At 44.1% G+C, this 14,375-nt stretch overlaps 1 protein-coding gene across 1 annotated transcript in view; it reads right to left on the reverse strand.

Moving 5' to 3' along the window:
* Positions 1-1,451: 1,451 nt before the first annotated feature.
* The window catches only part of Egf (epidermal growth factor), a 93,049-nt gene continuing 80,125 nt past the window's right edge, over positions 1,452-14,375 (reverse strand). Inside the window, exons 22-26 of the mRNA XM_057793000.1 lie at positions 14,173-14,317; positions 9,607-9,774; positions 7,015-7,132; positions 4,663-4,768; positions 1,452-2,475 (exon numbers count right to left, since the gene is read on the reverse strand). Of these exons, the coding sequence (XP_057648983.1) occupies positions 2,237-2,475; positions 4,663-4,768; positions 7,015-7,132; positions 9,607-9,774; positions 14,173-14,317 (776 nt within the window). The 3' untranslated portion in view covers positions 1,452-2,236. The remainder of the gene's footprint in view (positions 2,476-4,662; positions 4,769-7,014; positions 7,133-9,606; positions 9,775-14,172; positions 14,318-14,375) is intronic.

Genomic DNA, 14,375 nt, shown 5'->3' on the forward strand with positions numbered 1-14,375 from the left:
GGTGACAGCCTCCCCACCTGACCCCGGCCTACACTACTGGAGTAGCAAGCTTTTCCTGCTGCCAGCATAGGGCCTGCAGTCATAGAAACCCCATCAGCGTCCCAACAGGAAGAGCAATCCATGTTTGGACCAATGAGCTTGGAAGTATAGAGAGGGGATTTCTGGTGTAAAGACAGGGAAAAGAGAAGGAAACACAGCAAGGCAGAAAATCTTGCTGATTACATGACTGGAGAGTTGTTAATTCTCCCGGCTATCTTGCTTTCTGATTTTGGTGTGTGTGTGTGTGTGTGTGTGTGTGTGTGTGTGTGTGTGTATAGGATTCGTATTTCCTACCACGTGTGCTACTGCCACATTTCCAACAATCACACAGTGAGCACAGATTCATGTGAAAAGGGCGCTATAGAACCGGTCAGTGGGCAGAACTGAAACACAACAGATTCACCAGAGCACAGCATATTCAGCCTTTGTGAGGCGCTGCAGGAGGCAGGAAGTTCCTTTCACGTGTAGTAGGTGACAGCAGAGAATACTCATAGGTACCGTGTACATCAAGATTATGAGTGTTAGGAAATAAAATGTAATCTTGAAAAGATACAAATCGAATATGGAGGATGAGAATGCTTTTGTAATACGCATTTTCAAACAAATGCAAACACGTCCCCTGAAGACGGGAAGCTAGAAGAAGAGAGGCAGATCCAGGGTGATGGTGATGGACTAACTGAAGAACATACAGCATGCTTCTGTTTTAACCTGACCAGAGGCTGCTGGGGTGGCCAGCGTAAACACTCACAATGTCCCAATGTCTAAGGTTTCCTTATCAGTGCAAAGCTCAAAGGAAGTGGGGGTTTTCTGATTCAAACATTGTGATATATTTTGGGGTGACTGTGGCCTCATATTCCACTGGCTATCTTGAGATTCTGAAGCAGGTGTGTCCAAATACACAAGAGGAATTCAATTCGTTAAGGCTGTCAACATGTTAACTTGGGGAGGATAGAAAGAAACATGTGGAGAGGCTATGTCTGTTATTATTCTGAGGTCAGTTCACTTGCCAGAACTAAGAGATAGGCCTTGAGAAAGTCCAGGCTACCCATGGCCAACAGAAGCAAAACTGAATTCAGAACAAACCTAAATTGGCCGGATGAAAGTGCCACACTGAAGAATTGACTAAGATCCTCAAACCTCAAGTCATCCCATCCTCAAATATTTACACATATTTCTACATCATGGCTAACCCGAGCCTCAACCGTCCACGCCTCAGTACGGAGCCTTGCACCCTCTGCATTAGCAACGCCTTGGCTAGAGGAAGATGTGACATTAGAATCCGCATGCACCTTCCCTTTCTGGCATTGGGGTTAGTTTAATTTTCTTTATGACAAGTCTAGCGAATCACTGGTTCAGCTCAAACTACAGCAACGCCATCAAATAGATACGAAGATGCTGATGTTTTTAGGGTGATTTTATTTAGCTGGAGGACACTGATGGAAATAAATCAAGCAATCTGCTTACAACCTCACATCTTAAAACAAGTCAAAAATTCTATGTAAACACCAGAATCTATCATTTTCCCTGGGAAAGACTGCCAAAAGGAAAAGACATTAATGACTAAGAAACACTGATGCCTCCTAGGAAATGTTTTTGAAATGAAGTATTTTCATTCACAGGTTTTAAAGTAAAAAAAAAAATGATCTAATTCTGAATAAATCATATTCTAGGTTTCAATTAGTTTCACTAATTTATCACAATCCAGAAGGCAAAATGATGAGGATAGGCCACTCCAGTAGTGAATTAAGTGCGTATAGTGTAGCATCAATAGTCACAATGTTCCAACCATTTCATGAGATTGAGCTAAGGCTTTTGTGTAGATCATATAAATTATTTTGCAATTGACAAAGCATGTAATCACCTGCTCTAACCATTTCTTCTGAGGCAATAAGGAAAGGAACAAAAAAAAAATCTATTGAAGAAGACACAGCTTAGAACACGTGAATGTCTTGACTTTGGTTTCTAATGATTTTCTTGACTCTCCTTTTGAAAGTCTTCAGTTGGGACTCCTTGGAGGAAGCAGCAAAAATCACAGTTATGTAACTAAGCGTCTATGTTCAGGACACTGAGTGGTGATTAGCCATAGAGATTGGAAGACCATATCTGCACGTCGTACTCTACTTTTTAAAAGAAAACATCCTGTCCGCCAGCCTGGTTTGTTCTTTCATCTTCTGTCCACTTCCAGTTTCCACTGAACTCACTCTGCTTGGTGTGGTAGATCTGGGGCCCTTTGTTGACATGATCCATTAGCTGACTGGAGAGAATGAAGCTTCTCAACCCCCGTGGCTAGAGGCCATTCCTTGTAGGAGGGTAAAAGGGAGTTTCCCTCCATTTCCTGGGGACCTTGGTCACTTGGTGGTGGGATCCAGCAGCTTTGCCCTGTGCTCATTCCATATATGTGGGGCTTCTGTCTCCATGAAGTCAGACACACTGACCCTATTCAAAGGAGATGGGAGGGGGAAGAGGAGAAGAAAGAGGAGGGATAAATGAGGAAGAGATGGAGAACATGGAGGGAGAAGAGGACAGGATGAGAGATGAAAGAGAGAAGGAGATTTCATTGTTTACATCATCTAGCAAAAGAGATCCTTTATAGTAGTCTTGGGATCATAGACTTAGAACATGAGAAATGAAGGAACACATCCTCAACCTATTTGGGACTCGTTTTTTTACAATTAACATAGTCTTGGTTGGCTGAGATGACGGAGAGAGCTGATAGGGTCCTCTGCCTTCTCTGTTTTCCTTCTATCTCCACATCTAGACCATATTATGCCTTAGAACAAAGTTCTGGTTTGAAACACATTTCCTTCCTCCCATCACGGCCCTCTTTCCCTCAGCTCAATGTTCCTCATTTAACCCTTGCCCACGGGCACTGGCTGAGGTCAATGAAGATGGCTCTGTGGTCAACCACTAGGACTATGCTTTCTAGGAACAGAGAACACACTGGTTCAGAGCCAAAACTAACCTCCAACTCCGTCCTCACTCTCCCTCCCCATCCAACCCTGCACGCACTTTCACGGCAAATATCTATGAACTGCAGACACAGGATGAGGGATTGGACCACACACATGAAAAACAAATGAGTCGCTCAAAAAAAAAATGGATCAATGCATTTGCTGTAGACTGGATACAAATGAAAATGTCCTAACACAGGAGTTTCCAGCCTTCCTAAAGCACCAACCATTTAACATAGTTTCTCATGTTGTGGTGACCCCTACCATAAAATTATTTTTATGGATACTTCATACCTGTAATTTTTCTGCTGTTATGAATCATAATGTAAACATTTGATATGCAGATGGTCTTAGGTGACCCCTATGGAAAGGTTGTTTGACCCTCCAAAGAGGTTATGACCCACAGGTTGTGAACCACACTTTTAACCCATCTTGGAGTATTGCCCTAGCTATATAAATCCTTCATTCTTTTCTGGTATAACCACATTTCTGTTAAATCTCTGAGTTTTGGATTAAGTTGCAACATCATACCGCATGTTCCTCCTAAGCAGATTATCTCCCAAAGGAGCGATGTGCTTTTAGTTGTTCAAGGAAAAGTAACTACAAGGCAGTTTTTTTTTTGTCTCCTAATAGTGCTGGCAACAATAACACCTAGGCAACTATTGAAAATACTGAATTTTCAACAGGCAACAGTTACCATAATAAATCATTTATTACAGTTTTTATTCAATTCCTATATGTGCTTTAATATACCCGTCTTGCTCAAACTAGGCAATAAAATTTTTACTGAATTCAGTGTTCTGGGGTACAGAGCAGAGCACATTCAAAATGAAATGGAAATTTAGAATGAGTTTTCCATAATAAGACCCTATGTTCTCTCTATGGAAAATCGGGAGAGGGAGGTATGGTGATACGCACAACAGGAAATATCAGAAATAGAAGTAGCACTGACATTTAACTGGCTCCTGCCATTAGCAGAGGAGCTGTTTTTGTTGGCTCCAAGATTCCCTTTGCCTTCCCAAAGGCTTATGACACAAAAGCATGTTCAGTACTGCCCTCTGGATTGTAAAGGACAATGATATCTGAGACCCAAACCCAAGAGACATATCATAATACACGTTCTGGCAAAAGGATCACATCAAAGGATGTGCAACTCTATTCTACCCGAAGCAGATTGAGTTCCAGGAGAGCTTGAGAACTTGGCTTGATTTCACGGTCCTTTAGTGGCCTGGCTGGACTCTCAGACAGCCAAGATTCTGGCTGAGGGCTAGCCCCTGACAAGACCAGAATATTTTGAAATCCCCAGGACAATGTCCGGGTCAACTTACGTTAATACGAACACTCCCACCTGCACATGGAACCTGTTTTTCGAGAGTCATTTCCACCTCCATGGGAGCTATGGTACGGCTACAGTCCTACTCAGCTCACAGGCAGGGGCTGAGTCCTGTGTGCTCACTCAGAATGACCTGGCAGACTGCAGTTTGCCTGGGGTTGGAGTAGACAGAATCTTGATATAAGAGGGAAATGCAGTTAGATGCATTTCTCTAAACAACATGGCATGTCAGAAACACCCAGTGCTCACTCAGCTTAGACGATGCTAATGATCTTTGTGTGACTAAATGACACTTCTCGTTGGGAAGCACTCAAGATCAAAGTAAATATAACCGCTCACCAGGCTGCAGGTTAGAAGACAGGCCAGCATCCACTGTGGGCCCATTCGGGTCAGCTACAGGCAGACTCCCATTCTTGGGGTCTTGGTGCTCCTCTAGGACCACAAACTGCAGAAAAGACAAGGGAAAAGGGGGATATCGCTGTAATTCACAAGGCACCATGATAAGTATTAAGCTGTGGCTTATCATACGCACTCAGTGGAAGGTGACTGTGGGAAGAAAGGCCTTGCCAACTTATCTTGGCTAAGGAGAGAGTCTGTTTTTAAATTTTCCTTTAATATTTTATTGCGTGTACAGGTATTTTGATTACACTTATATCTGTGCATTAGGTGCATGTTGGATGCTCATGGCACCAGAAGAGGCCCTGGATTCTCTGGAACTGGAGTTACAGATGGCTATGAGACACCATGAGTACTGGGAATCAGATCACAGGCCTCTGGGAGAGAAGCCAGTGATCCTAACTCCTGAGCTCTCTCTCTCTCTAGCCCTGAGAGATTCCAGTATTAACTGGAAACCTTGCACTCACTTCTTTTAGGGCACACAACTATCTTTACCGAAGAACCTGCTCTGATTCTGGAATCTTGGGTTAAGAGTCTTGGACCCCTAGGAGCTACTATTTTGCTGCAAACAGTACAAGCATCGACAGGTTTCCTAAGTACCTGCCCATTGGCCAGACAATGCCACGTGTCTGTATGTATAGACTACAGTGATATATAATTCATGCAAGCACAAGTCCCGAGTGATGTGGGTCTCCAGTAAGTACTAATAGCCGACAGCACCGCTACTATTTTGCTGGGATTCATCAGCTGCTTCCTCGCGGTTGAGCAGCGTAGGAGCCAGAGTGCTACAAGGGAGGCCAGATGACTGCAACGGCATTTCTCTTTGCTCCTCAACAATCATTTTGTCATTGTTTGCACTGTCTAACCGATTGAGCACTTGCAATGCAGACTGAGCAGAGCCTACTGGCCTACATTCAGGTCAGGCAGGTTAGGTATTAAAAGAAATCAAATAGAAAGAGGAGGAATAGAAGTAAGTCCTGCCCTGGGATACAGGATGCAGGCTGGTGAAGTCCTTCCTTGTCAATAGGTAACCAGGTAGGAGGACTGCTCCAAGGGTTGGGCTCACTGTGTGGTTCAGAAAGGAGCCCTCCACAGGTAGGACCTAGAATTCAGAGTTAAAGGCAGAGGGCAGGACTTCTACACCTGTCTTTCTCATCAAGAGAAGTGTGGGGAGGTTTAACGAGCGGTGCCAATGAGGTACAAGGGCAGACAGGCTGGTGATGAAGCTGACTCGTAGGAGCCCTGCTCTGGTTTCTCTCTCTGCTTCCCACTACACCCGTCCCCCTTTGTTGCCTCCTCATGAACGCTCTCTGCAGTGACATATTGCAGCGTCAATACAATGGCCCTGCTGTGCAAGGGCATGGGCTCATTATTTCTGGCCCCAGTCAAGACGTGCACTGCACATTTTCAACCGTGTGCCTCTGTGCCAGAATGACACAGGCTCCAGGACACTGGCTGCCATGAAGGCAGCTGATGGGAACAGATTTGTTTCCGCTGCTGCTTCTCTTCCCGGTTTGGGGACTCAGCTCTCTCTCTCCCTAGCTCCATCTGACGTGTGCAGCAGCATTTGGTGGGGATGGCAGTTATGACAGCTGGGAGGACACAGCTCAGCAGCCTGGGCTTCCGAATGGAGCTCAGAGCCAACAAGCTGCTCACCACCACAGCATGGAGTTTTGATCTTTTTTATATATAAATACTTAAAAGAGACAAGCAGGAACCACTTCTCCTTCTTTCCTAGGACTTAGATGAGGTTAATTACACATGCAGTCTATACCTCGACAGCCTGTGAAGTTGCAGAGCAGGTAGTTTAGCAGTCCACCAAGTCATGAGCCTCAAATCACTGAACTCTGCTTAGGGAAAGGGCCTAAGTCCCATGCTCACGGCGTTTATGAAGATGGATCTTAGCATCGTCAGAAAGCTATATTGATTAAGAACAGGGGTCCTGAGATTAAAGTATTTGCTGAAGATTGGCTGGATGCTAAGGCTAAAAGACACATTTTGAGAACAGGTTTCAGTTTCTCTGAAAGGCATGAAGAAAGAGGAAAATGAGCAGTGGTTTTTGTTTGTTTGGGTTTTGTTTTGTTTTGTTTTTCGAGACAGTGCTTCTCTGTGAAACAGTCCTGGCTCTCCTGGAACTCACTCTACAGACCAGGTTGGCCTTGAACTCTAACTCACAGAGATCTACCTACCTCTGCCTCTTGAATGCTAGGACCAAAGGAATGTGCCAACACCACCCGGGAGAACAGTGATTCTCATCAAGCCAGTTCTTAGCTTCATGTAATTTGATAACATTACCCAAGGTTGGGGGCAAGAAGACATCCCAGTCCTGCTGCGGTCAGGTCCATCATTACTTGTGCTTCTGCTCCACTCTTCATAGGGGTTCTTTGGGGTTTCTGAGAGTGGCTTCTGAGTCCTGAGAGGAAGCCAACGAACTGAGACAATCTCAAAAGGAAAACAAAAACCCATCCCACTCACCAGAGCAGCTACTTTGTCAGATTAGATCTATAGATGGTGCATATGTAGGTAGCTGAGCCTGGCTCTGAGAACCCGAGGCCAGCGAGCAGCTCCAGGGGGCAGAACTGCTAAGCAAATGGCCACAGAGGCGTTCACAGGGACAATTCTGGTGCATTGTCATCTCAAGAAAGAGTTGGAACAATCTTAGTCAAGAAATAGTTCTTATCGTGTGTGTGTGTGTGTGTATACAGGTTTGCGTGTGTGCATCTGTATGGAAGTGTGCCCTCGCATGGAGGTCAGAAGTAGACATTGGACATCTTTCTCAGTTACTGTACATCTTATTTGAAACGGGGGTCTCCAGTGAGCCTGAAGTTTGCCTGGCTGGTCATCAAGCCCCAGGGATCCTGTTTCTCTCTCTCCGGTGCTTAGATTGCAGGTGCACAGTGGCACCCTGCTTTATTTTATCTTACGTTTTAAAGCATAGCTGCTGAGGATTTAACTCAGGTCCTCAGGCTCGCATGGCAAACGCTTTACTGACCGAGTCCTCCCCTACGGCCTTCATCGTGTTTGTTATTGGGAATATGGAGTTGGAAGCTGAAAAGCCACCGTCACCTCGCCCCTGGTTTTCAAGCCACACAAGCCACTGGTCAGGCAGGCGTGTTGAAGTATACTTGAAATCACAACACTTGGGAGGCCACAGGAAGAGAATCATGAGCGTGAGGCTAGCCCAGGCTACACTGCAAGACTTTGTCTTTAAAAAAAATCCAGATTTCTGAAAAATATTGCCACATGTGTTAACACAAAAGACAAACAAAAATTAATCATGTCATAAATAAACTTATTTTTTTGTTTTATTTTGATTTTTTTTTTTTGAGACAGAGTCTTATTATGTAGCCCTGGCTGTCCTGAAACTCACTAGGCTGATTAGACTGGCCTTGAACTCACAGAGATTAGCCTGCCTCTGCATCCTAAGTACTGGGATTATAGGTGTGTGCCACTACATCTGGCAAAGTTTTTCTTTTCTTTTTTAAAAACTCCATTGGCCAAACATCTATTTATTGGCCAAACATCTATCTATTGGCAAAATATCTACTTATTGACATTCTTTCCAGCCATTGATAACTCAATATTTTTCTACAAATATACAAAATACAAATAATAGGCTTAAAAAGAGCAGTTATTTTTTTTTTTTTTTAAAAAAGTGCAGTTATACTCATGGGTCACCAAATTAAAAGTTCAAGTTTATCCCTGAGAATCTTATCTCTCAGGAGATGATGGAAAAGATTTTCAAGTATATGCCTCTTATTGGAAAGATTACTGTTCATACAAAACCATAATAACTTCAGGTAGCAAAAACCATACCAAAAACACCAGGTCTACAGTAAACTCTTAACTCAGACTAGCTCAAGCTCACAAGAACTCTTGAAATAAGTCCTATTTCCCCATACCTTGTAGCAAGGAAAACTGATGCACGCCAATGAGGAAGCCTGCCTGAGGGGCTCCAGGCACTAACTTGGATTTGAATTGTGAATTTCAGGCAGATTCTACGCTATTTACTGTTGCAGTATGCATAGCAGGGTCTTTGGTGGAAGCGCCTTGGCTGACCATACTGAATTTTCCAGAATATGAAACAGTTGTATCTGGCGTGCTTATTCAGCTTTGGTAAATGTGGTTGGATATTTATCTCCTGAAAGCAGAAGGTGCTCTACATCTCACCAAAAAGCTGACACCGGGCAGGTAAGGGGACCATAGCCATAGACGATGCACTCAAACGGATGGTTTTATAAAGCCCCTGCAGCCAGGCCTTGTGATTCACTAGCACAAACTATAACGCTTCCTAAGCTGTCTCAGCTGCTGGCAGTGCGACGGTATTCTTTAAAAGGAAATGGGCACAAGCAGTGAGATGCCTGCTCCTTGACTCTAAGGTGGTGTTTTGAGATGAACTGCATGTTACTGTTTCAGTTTTAAAGTATTAATTTTAAATTATTGAAAGCAAACCCCAATGACCAGATCCCTTCCCAAGTTAGGGAAGACAATGCTCTAACACCAAGTAGTGTCGTGGGTAATTACCAGCAGGCAGTCATGAGAAATTACAGTTATGCAGGCCAATGTAGGCACATGATACTGAAAGAAAATGACTGGACTGCAGTGATGCATTGTGGGAAATAAGGTCTGAGGCTGTAGCTCAGTCTAACTAGTGTGAGGTTCTGGGTTCGAGCCTCACCGTCACCAAAATGAAGGCCCACAAATCTTATGCAATGACTGGGGAGGAAAAGGAGGACCACTGATGTATTAGTATAATGACGTCAGGCAAAAAAGCTTGTTCCTGCCTTTAAATGCAGTATTTTGCTCAAGTTCATCCCAAGGAAGTAGGCATTTCTGGGAAGGGCTCAGAAAAGAGGGCATCAGGTCCCAAGGGAAAGAAAGGATTACCTGTAGTAGTAAAGCCCCCAGATCCCCAAGAAGAGCAGCAGGACTAGCGCGACCACACAGACAGTCACCACAGTGATGTCGCGTTCCTGCCCTTGGCCGGCGTGGCGCAGCTCCCACCATCGCAAGTCTCGGTGCTGACATCGCTCCCCAACATAGCCAACGACACAGCTGTAGATGGCGCAGAAACACAAGTCAACCAGAGACCCCTGGCACCTGATACTTACAAACTCGATACGCGGTGTCTCTCTTCCTACACCTTTCTGGATTCAGCTTTGGGAGCCTGTGATGTGAGCTAAAAGCGCTGTGATTCACGCATCTTCTCTGCCTGTCTTCAGGTAATGTACTGTGTACTGCTCCTATATGGCATCACAGAAAGCTGATGGAAAGTAAACTCTCAGGAGACACCCTTTCTAAACCAGCACAGAGTGATTCTGCCCCAAGAGCCAGGGGAGACCTGGAAACAGAAGTCTGACCGGACCACAATGGTTGTAGGTCAAAGGAAAGAAGTGGAAGGCAGGGAACCTTGTTGAACATCAGGCTGTAATAGAAGACCACACGCAGGCTCTGGACAGGAAGCAGAGCTTAGGCTATGGAGAAACTGCTGCTGTTTGTAAAGCTCACCACTAGCCCAAGAGAAAATGTGAAGAAAAAAATATTAGCGACCCAAGAGGGCAAGGGGCCGTTTGCCTATAAACACCTTCCTGCGCAATGGATCATTGTAAATATAAGGTAAGTGAAGCAAGGCTGCCATCTACTGGAAATGCTTGTTTCTGGAACCAGAGCTCAGAGAAGCAACTTCACTTTCTTCACAGCAGAATTAACTTTAAAAAAAAAAAAAAAAAAAAAAAAAAAAAACCCTAAAAAAACCTATTAAAATGTCTCCTCATAGCCCTGGATCTACCATCAACCCCTCGACGGCCCCGCTTTTTTCTGATTCCAGCATCTCTGCTGGGAAGACACGCATGGAAAGGCACTGTTGAAATCTCCAGAAGGTCTGGAGTCTGTCCCCTAGTTCTACCACCAAAAGAAAAGTGGGGAGTCACTTTCTGAGGGAAAGAAAAGGAACAACAATTACTAATCACCTATGACTGTTTTCAATCACTATTTTCTTAACTCAGTAATTTTTTTTTTTGTAGATGTCTCCTATTTTACAGGAGAGGAAACAGGCTCAGCACTAAATAACCTGCACGAGCTCACACAGCTGATTGTCGGCTCTGACTCACATGGCTCTCAGATGTCAAAACCGAGCTCCCTAGCACACTTAACACTGTGTTGCTCTCAACAGGGCTTTCTGTTCTGTTCACCTCTGAAAGACAATGTTCTAGAACTGACTAGGCAAATGACAGCAGGAGCTGAAGCGGAGGCTTAAAAGTTAGTCAGGCTTTCTGGGGTCTATTTTAATTCTAGCTAACTTTGGCTACAGCTACTTATTGACAATCCCTAGCAGCCATCTCTTTTTAAACTGCTTGATGCTAATGGGCTCCATTTGTGAATCAAGGTGATCTGGGGTCTTGAGGAGTGTGTCAAATGGCCAGGGTCCTGCAGAGCCAAGCAGGCTGATAGAGGAGCCTCTCAAAGCCTAGCACAGCCAGCAGTTGACAAGGGGGTGGGGCACAGCCATGAGTCTTTTTGGATTATTTAAATTATTAATTAGTTTGGCTAAACAAGGAAGGAAGGAAGGAAGGAAATAAAATTCCTGGGCCAAATAAGTTTGAGTTTCCATGGTCAACAATACGAAGTCACTGTAGACCAAGTAAGGGTAAAGCATCCTTAAAAGTTGTAGTCGTCATGAATCCATGAGGAATGGCAGAGCATTCTCCAAACCCACCTGTCCTCGGGAAGCTCCACAGCCCTGCTATGGGGCCCGGCATCGAAAACGATGAGTTAGAATGGTGTCTGGCCAAAACCAAATCAGAAAGAACAAGGCCTCCTACAGGAAAGTCCTGAGCAACCAGACCAGCAAAGTTATAGGAGCCAGTGCACTGGATACGTCAGGCCTCACTCCCCTGTAGACCACGGGGCCTTGGGCTCCGCATCTTGCTCCCAGCAAAGAACGAAGAGCCCTTAGAAGCTGCTCTGTGCAGAGAGACAGTGATGAGCTCCCGATCAAGCTGCAGTGACAGGCACTCCCTGAGGTCTGTTACTGTGGAATTAATACGATGTAAGGGAGCTTGACAGGGCAAACGAAGGCAAGTGCTGAGAACTTGCTAAACCACATTTTTATTAAATCAATTCAAAATAAAGCTATGGTCCAGTGACCATGAACACCAGTGCTTTTAAATATTACTTTTGGTTAATGGTCCTTAACTGTGTCATCTTTGTTTGTTTATTTAAAACAGGGTCTCCAGTGACCCAGGCTGGCCTTCAATTAACTATGTAGCCAAGAAGGGCCTAGAACTCCTGATTCTCCTCCTCCTCCTCCTATTTCCCAAGGGCTGGGGTTACAGGTGTGCTCCTATGCCTTAGCCCAGCCCTGACTTAACTGTCATTTTGTAGTAACCTGTGTTTAAAACATAACTAGAGAGAGAAGATCTTTTCATAGGGACTTAATGATAAAAAGAGAGGGGTGTTGATGCATCTTCAGAATCAGATTGAAATAAATACTGAAGTATCACAATGCACTATAGGCCTCTGGCATCCTTCATATTGCAATAGTGGTTTAGGAACCTAAAGTTAACTACCATGGAGTAAATAAAAAAATTGACAAATCAACTAGATATTTGGTTTTATAATTTTGTATTTGGTAGGATAGGATAAAGTGTGTAGATAAAAACATTTGATTGCTAACATTAAAGACTATTAATTAGATTTTATAAGTTATACTTAAAAGCGTCTTGAGTGCTATGTGGTGGTGGCGCACGCCTTTAATCCCAGCACTCAGGAGGCAGAGGCAGGCGGATCTTTGTGAGTTCAAGGTCAGCCTGGTCTACAGAGTTCCAGGACAGGCTCCAAAGCTACCGAGAAACTCTGTCTTAGGGGAAAAAAAGTATCTTGAGTTAGAAAATCACAGTATGCAAATATGAACCTGGAAGCAGAACTCTACTGGAACTGAGTCATTTTCCATTTTCCAAACATTCCACAGTTTTCGTCAAGCTGACATGTTCCTAATGTAAGACCACACACACACACTCACTCACTGGTATATAAATACACTCAGTCAAAGCATATAGAGTCTTCTTTTTCCCAATAATTTAGACTTTTTCCATTATTATTAACAAAAAATACAGAATTGTTTAATCCCATAATATCTACTCAGGAGGATCACAGGAGGATCCCACCATGAGAGACTATGTATTTTACATATATATCCATTCCCTCACATTGCTTTGAACATGTAAAATTCATTAAAAGTTAAATTCAGTCCTGAATTAGGTACTGCATATTTGGATTTTTGTATGTGTGGATATGTGTATGTAGGTGGGCATGCAGATGCACATGGAGACCAAAAATAGACACCAGTGTCTTCCCCCTTTGCTCTCCACTTCTTAAAAATTATCATTTGTGTGTGTGTATTGTGATGAATGTATGTGTGAGTGTATATGATGGGTGTATGTGTGTATAGGTACATGGGTGTATGTTTGTGTGTATGTGTATATGTGTATGTGTATATGGGTGCATGGCTGAATGTGTGTATATATGTGTGTCTGGGTACATGGATGTATGGGTGCATGGGTATATATGTGTGTATGTGTCTATGTGTGCATGTCTGTGTGTGTCTGTGTATATATGTGTGCATGTATATGTATGTGTGTATGTGTGTGTATGACTGCAGAGATGCCACACAGAGCATGTGTGCAAGTCAGAGGACAGCTTGCATGAGCATGGTCCTCTCCTACTATGTGATTCTTGGGGACTGAACTCGGGTCTGGGTTTGGTAGGGAGAGTATTTACCCAATGAGCCTGTCCAGACCTTTCACCTATGTTTAGAGACACGGTCTCTCAGTGAATTCACTGATCCAGCAACCACCCTCCTGTCTGCCCCCACTCCCAGCCTTTTTACATGGTACAGAGATCTGAACTTGGACTCCCTTCCTTTATCCACTCATCGTTCTCCAAAGCCCCCCCCCCCATGTGACTTTTACTACACAGGAAAGGCCCTCTGTGTGAGCTCCATGGGAGGGTCTCAGAGTTTCAGGTCTTTGGAATCTCTTCAGGTCATATCTTGGTCTGCCATATTACTCAGGGGAGCTAAAAGGGACAAACGGCAACTGATTCATCCCTCCTGCTGCTACTAAGACAACAATGAGAACTGGACTATGTGACAGAAAAGGAAACTTTTTAACACTTTAGACACTAGAGGAAGTAAGTCCAGTATGAGCAGTGCTGAGACATTTTTATAAATCTAGAATCCGGCTGAAACTAAATTGCTTTTAGTAAATCTCCTCCAAATCTGCCTTCTTCGTGTTGAATGAGGACTGAATCTCCACACTATGCCGTCAAGTTACTTAAGTAAAAGAAAGCCCACCACCTCCGACAGAAAGGTCTCCACTGTACACATTTTACAGAATCCCTGAACGTCATAGATCACAAAATTCTCTTGTGCCACTGGAAGGACTCTTGACTTACTTGCACGCGTAGCTGTCCACCGCTTCAACATACATGCACACACCACCATGCAGGCAGAACCCGTCATGTGATGGCGGGCATTCTGGGTTGCTATTTCTGACCAAATGGCGGTCATCTTCCCCAAGGATAGGGGGTGAGGTAGAGCCTGGAACAGTCAAAAACATGACTTTGATTTTGAGTTTTTGTGAACAGCTTAGGGTGAA

The sequence above is a fragment of the Chionomys nivalis genome, chromosome 18, assembly GCF_950005125.1.
Source record: "Chionomys nivalis chromosome 18, mChiNiv1.1, whole genome shotgun sequence".
NCBI lineage: Eukaryota > Metazoa > Chordata > Mammalia > Rodentia > Cricetidae > Chionomys > Chionomys nivalis.